The sequence below is a fragment of the Eubalaena glacialis genome, chromosome 7 (assembly GCF_028564815.1).
Source record: "Eubalaena glacialis isolate mEubGla1 chromosome 7, mEubGla1.1.hap2.+ XY, whole genome shotgun sequence".
NCBI lineage: Eukaryota > Metazoa > Chordata > Mammalia > Artiodactyla > Balaenidae > Eubalaena > Eubalaena glacialis.
In genome coordinates, this window is record NC_083722.1 from 96591110 (window position 1) to 96597109 (window position 6000).

Sequence of the window (6000 nt, forward strand, 5' to 3'; positions counted from 1 at the left end):
ACTCTGAATATTTTTGGTTACAAGTCTTTTACATTCTGTAAAAGACTTTTACTGCATTTTACAGTCTCCATTGGGGCACATCTCAGTTGGGCTAGGTACGTTTCCAATCTTCACCTGCCACATGTGGCTAGGACAGTGAACATGTGAAGTATCTAATACAGTTAAGCAATGAACTAATAGGCAATTAAGGAGCAAGATAACAATCTCCTTGGGTCCTTGACGATTTTTAGCCCATGGCCTATACCTCTGACTTCATTCCAGAAGAGAAACTACTGAAGTGGTAAATTCTAGTGATAGGGAACTATACTCTGATTTCAGAGATAAACAGAAATCTTGAGACAACCATGTAGACTGGGCAAGGTACTTAAACTCTTAGAGACTGTTCCCTAATCTCCGAAATAGAAATAATATCTATCTCATGTTATTTTTGTTAACTAGATGACCTAAGTAAAGCGTTTTCCACAGTGCCTGGTACACAATGAATGAGCATCCATTAATTACTATTGTTAGTATTATTAATTTTCCTGTCATTACTATTGTTTTCCTCATCCGAGTGTTCCTTCCTCTTCTTGTCTCTAGCTCTCTGTTCTCTAACTAGGTCTCTGGCTCTTAAACTTTTTTCATAGCAACTCAGTAAGAAATATACGTAAGATCAAGACCCAATACACAATATTAAAAGGACAGCTCCATGAGGACTGGGACATTGTCTGTTTTATTCGCTGCCATGTCCCAAATGCCCAGAAGTGCTCCACAGACAATATTTACTAAGTGGGCAGTGTATGCTGATATATTATACTCTATTCTTACTTTAATTTTAATTTATTTATTCTAATAAAAAATGCTAAATGTGACCCACAGAATTGATTTTTTTAATCCACTATTTGGTAGTGACCTTTAGTTTGGAAAACTCTCAACCCTATTTTGTGCAGGGTCTTCATTTCATTCAGAAGGTACACCTCTTGATGTGGGCACACGGTGACATAGAGCCTTGAGGTTATCATAAAGGCTTTCTTTTCTCTCATATCCCACATATATTCCATCCACAAATCCTCATGAATATACCTTCAAACTATATCCAAAATTTGACCACCGCCCCTGTTAACCACCCTGGAGTCATACATCAACAACCCTTGCCTGATTAGGGCATTAACTTCCCACTGATACCTCTGCTTGCTCACCTGCACCTCTACAATAAATCCACAACACAACATCCAGCCAGATCCTTAAAAAAAAAAAAAAAAAGTCAGATTACATCCAGCAAGATCCTTTAAAAAAAAAAAAAAAAAAGAAAAAGTCAGATTACATCACTTCTCTGATCAAACCACACTATGGCTCCTGAGGGCATTCAGAGCAAAAGCTCTAAATATTTTCAGTGATATACAAGGCCTTCATTTTTGCTGCATCCATCTCCACGTTAACTCTTGGCTCTCACCTATTACTTCTTTCCCATAACTCTTCCTTGTCCAACCAAGCTAACTTTCCTGCTGTTTCTAGAAATACTCAGCATGTCATATATTAAACACTTGGATGGATTGCTGACTCTGCCTGGAGCTCCCTTCCCTAAATACTCACGAGGTCAACTCGTTCGCCACAAAGTCTTGGCCCAAATGTCACCTTCTCTATGAGGATGGACCTGATGACCTCTGGTAACTCACTTCCCAGCCCCCCACACTCTCATCTTATTCTGCTTCTTTTCCTTCACAGCACTAGCATCTACTAAATCAATATCATTTTCTACCCTAACATGATGGAATATAAACCCCACAGGGACACAGATCTCTGTCCATTTTCTTCACTGGAAACAATGTATGGCACATAATAGATGCTTAATAAATATTTTTAAAAGAATGAATGCAGCCTGGTGTTTTGGAGGAAAAACACGATTAAGTTCACCTTAGGAAAAATTCCCAGCCAAAAATTACTATTTGCCCCTTTGCTACAGAGAGAAACATGCAGAGACAGAACAACAGAAGGAAACAGTTTTAAAAATGCAGAAAATAATGGATAACAAAAAGCTTAAATCTGAGAAAATAGAAAACACAAATTATCAAGCATTTGCTATATTTATTGAGTTTACGTCTTTGGATAAACTCTACTCTACGCAAGTGAATTCACATAACATGTTTTTACTTGGCATTTATTTAGAGATGTTCCCTACCTCATGAACAGATTTTTAACTTTAATACTTAAAAAATGACCCAATATTGGTTAACAGAATATCACACTCACAAGCTGGCTTTTTAATCTAAATTCTATATAAATCCAAAACGAGTACCAATATTCAGTACATAAAGAACTGTACGCAATCAATACTCTTTAGAAAATTAGTCAGAGATAAATCCTTCTCCATACTATAATTATAAAGATTACCAATTCTCTAAGTAATACCCTACATAAAATTTATCATATATCAATTAGTCCAGTTCTCCTTTACCAACCTTTATAGCTTTTTTACCAACATACCCAGAAAATCAAGTTGACCTTTAAATTTTTTAATGTCTTAATATTTTAGTAAAATGGATACTGCTTTCTCCGTAAATTCGTTCATAAGTCTATAAAACATTTCTAAAAAATATTGAAAACAAGCAATACAATTTGCACACAGTGCAAAATTACAACTTAAAATTTTAAACCTTTGAAATACTGATCTCATTTTCTTTAGCTATACTTCCACTTTCTGAGTATATCTACCTGTTTCCAACTAATTGTAAAAGTTCAAGGTTGTTTCTATGAAAGTTGATATTGTGAATAATAATACTGCTGTAGTGTATTCCCTTTCATTTTCTCCTTATACAACAGAACTCAAATTTAAAATTTTGTAAATGAAGAAAATAAGCCAAGAAAAAGATTTATTTTGATATCTGTGTTGGTCTTTCTCCAAAGACTATTTAAAACAGTAGAAATTTATAAATAATTACTCCTTTTTTCCTCAGTGCTAGATTAGTAGGAAAGAAAATGTTTTAGGAAACAAAATTGAGGCATCACAGCGGAAAACCTGTTTAAAAAAACTTTATTTTAAAAGTTGGAGGTTTAAATATCATTTAAATACTTCAAGAATGTTTAAAGTTTGACATAAGGGCTTAGAAGTTTACTCCAATATAAACATGTCTTCAAATAACATATGTTTTACCTGACAATGCATTTGGCCTCCTTCCATACCAATTTCCTCCTCTTAGAAAAGAAAAATGACAAGCTACTTTTTTTTTGTTACTTTCCTTAGGTATCATAAAGCACTTGTGTTTATCTAGAAGATAGGTCTTCTTCTCAGGAGACGGATGCTGAAATTTTTAGAGGTGAGAGGTGATAACTTCTGTAACTTACTTTCAAATGGTGTAGTCAATCAAACAATGAATGGAAAATACACACACATATGTATATATATAGAACAAGTACAGTAAATGGTACAATAGTTAAATCTAAATGGTGCATATATAGGTACTTATTGTACTATTCTTTCAACCCTTTAGGTGCTGGAGAGTTTTTATAATAAAAAGAAAGAAAACTTTGCAAACAAATCAACGGACAAAGGATTAATCTCCAAAATATAAAAACAACTCATGCAGCTCAATATCAAAAAAACAACCCAATCAAAAAATGGGCAGGAGACCTAAATAGACATTTCTCCAAAGAAGACATACAGATGGTCAAGAGGCACATGAAAAGATGCTCAACATCACTAATTATTAGAGAAATGCAAATCAAAACTACAATGAGGTATCACCTCACACCGGTCGGAATGGCCATCATCAAAAAATCTACAAACAATAAATGCTGGAGAAGGTGTGGAGAAAAGGGAACCCTCCTGCACTGTTGGTGGGAATGTAAAATGATACAGCCACTATGGGGAATAGTATGGAGGTTCCTTAAAAAACTACAAATAGAATTACCATATGACCCAGCAATCCCACTACTGGGCATATACCCAGAGAAAACCATAATTCAAAAAGACACATGCACCCCAATGTTCACTGCAGCACTATTTACAATAACCAGGTCATGGAAGCAACCTAAATGCCCACTGACAGACAAATGGATAAAGAAGATGCGGTCCATATATACAATGGAATATTACTCAGCCATAAAAAGGAATGAAATTGGGTCATTTGTAGAGATGTGGATGGACCTAGAGACGGTCATACAGAGTGAAGTAAGTCAGAAAAAGAAACACAAATATCGTATATTAACGCATGTATGTGGAATCTAGAAAAATGGTACAGATGAACCTGTTTGCAAGGCAGAAATAGAGACACAGACGTAGAGAACAAATGTATGGACACCAATGGGGGAAAGGGTGGGTGGGATGAACTGGGAGCCTGGGATTGACATATATACTCTAATATGTATAAAATAGATAACTAATGAGAAACTTCTGTACAGCACAGGAAACTCCACTTTGCTGTACAGTAGAAACTAACACAACATTGTAAAACAACTATACCCCAATAAAAAAATAAAATACAATAAAATAAAGCAAAAAACTAATCGTTGCACACATGTTACTTCATTTAAAAAAATCCTTGTCTTACTCTTCCACTGTTCAAGAAAATGAAACAAAATGAACATGCATCAAATGATTTTTAAGAATTGCTTTTGTATGGTGAATATATGAGAATTATTCCTTTTTCTTTCTGTTTTGTTCTAAACTTCAAATTTTCAAAATTAACAAATAAAAATTCTATCCTTATTTTTGGTCCCTTAAATAAGTTATTTGCTGAAAGAAAAATAGTATTGTTTTTAAGATTAGATATGAAAATACTGACATTTTTTAAAATCTGTATTTTCCCTTTACACTACAGATTACAAGATTTAGCCATTTTGGTAAAAAAGTCATGAATTAACATTCTCAAATTCTGATTAACTGTTATATTCATAACACTACAGTAGATCCATAATATTTTTTGTACACATGTATCTATTCTTTCTTTTAATTTGAATTTTATTTATTTTTTATACAGCAGGTTCTTATTAGATCCATGATATTAAATGCCATTATATTTGTAATGAAAATAAAATGGTCTGTAAACATTAGGGAGCACAATGAGAATCCAGTTATCAGAAGAGAAAATTAGAATTTCCTTTCTGGGACAAAAAAAAAGACTTGTGGAGGATCAGTTCAACATTTAAAAATTATTTAACAAATGACTCAAGTATAGTTCTAACTTCAATTTAGAAAATATAGCTTATTGTTACCTCCTAGGCAGCCAATGAATGAAAGCAGGATCAACTGTTTCCATGACAACATCATCTTTAATTGCCAAAAGCAAGAGTAACTCTTGTCCAGTCTCTGATGAATAGAATGCTATGTCTTCAGGTGAATCCTTTAATCTGTAAAATAAATATACAAAGAAGTCAGACTTGAAAAAATGAATTGCTTTAAAACATAGATTTTCTTCTTTTCATAAAACTGTACCACTCTCAACCACTCAAAATCCCCAAATGAAATGAATCTTTTTTGGTGCAAAAAAGATGTATGATATGTAGATATTTTAAAAACTCTTTATGTAACTGATAGGCAGACAGAGGGGCTTCACAAAATTGGAAATGTTTGACAATACTAAAATATTAAGTATTAGTATATTAAGTATTGAAACTTTTGCTAGATAGTAATTACAAGTAAAATATTACCCTGAAGTTGTAACTTTTCTCATTTTCTCTCATGATAATATTTTTGGTTAAACTAAGAGTCAAATCAGCAGATTTGATATCTTGAAACACTGCTTTTCATAGTCTCTGAATCCCTCATAGGCATATAAATTATAAATAACATTATCAATGTTCATTTTAAGCCTGTTTTTTCAGAAACAATTGCAGAAAGCCCTCAATTACATATGTTGAATTAAAAAAATGCTAATGATGAAAATTGTTCAGTATGAGAATCTTGCAAATGAAACTACTTTATTTTTTGCTTTCCTGAATTTTCATAAACTTGAATGTGCTGGCTGAGAGTAAATAATTGTGTGAATATCCTGTGTCATTTTCAATGGCCATTTGAAACTACCT

General features: G+C 33.2%; 1 protein-coding gene across 1 annotated transcript in view; it reads right to left on the reverse strand.

Moving 5' to 3' along the window:
* CNTN3 (contactin 3) overlaps positions 1-5274 on the reverse strand; it is a 236910-nt gene extending 231636 nt beyond the window's left edge. The window contains exon 1 of the mRNA XM_061195539.1: positions 5191-5274. Within this exon, the coding sequence (XP_061051522.1) occupies positions 5191-5245 (55 nt within the window). The 5' untranslated portion in view covers positions 5246-5274. The remainder of the gene's footprint in view (positions 1-5190) is intronic.
* Positions 5275-6000: the final 726 nt, after the last annotated feature.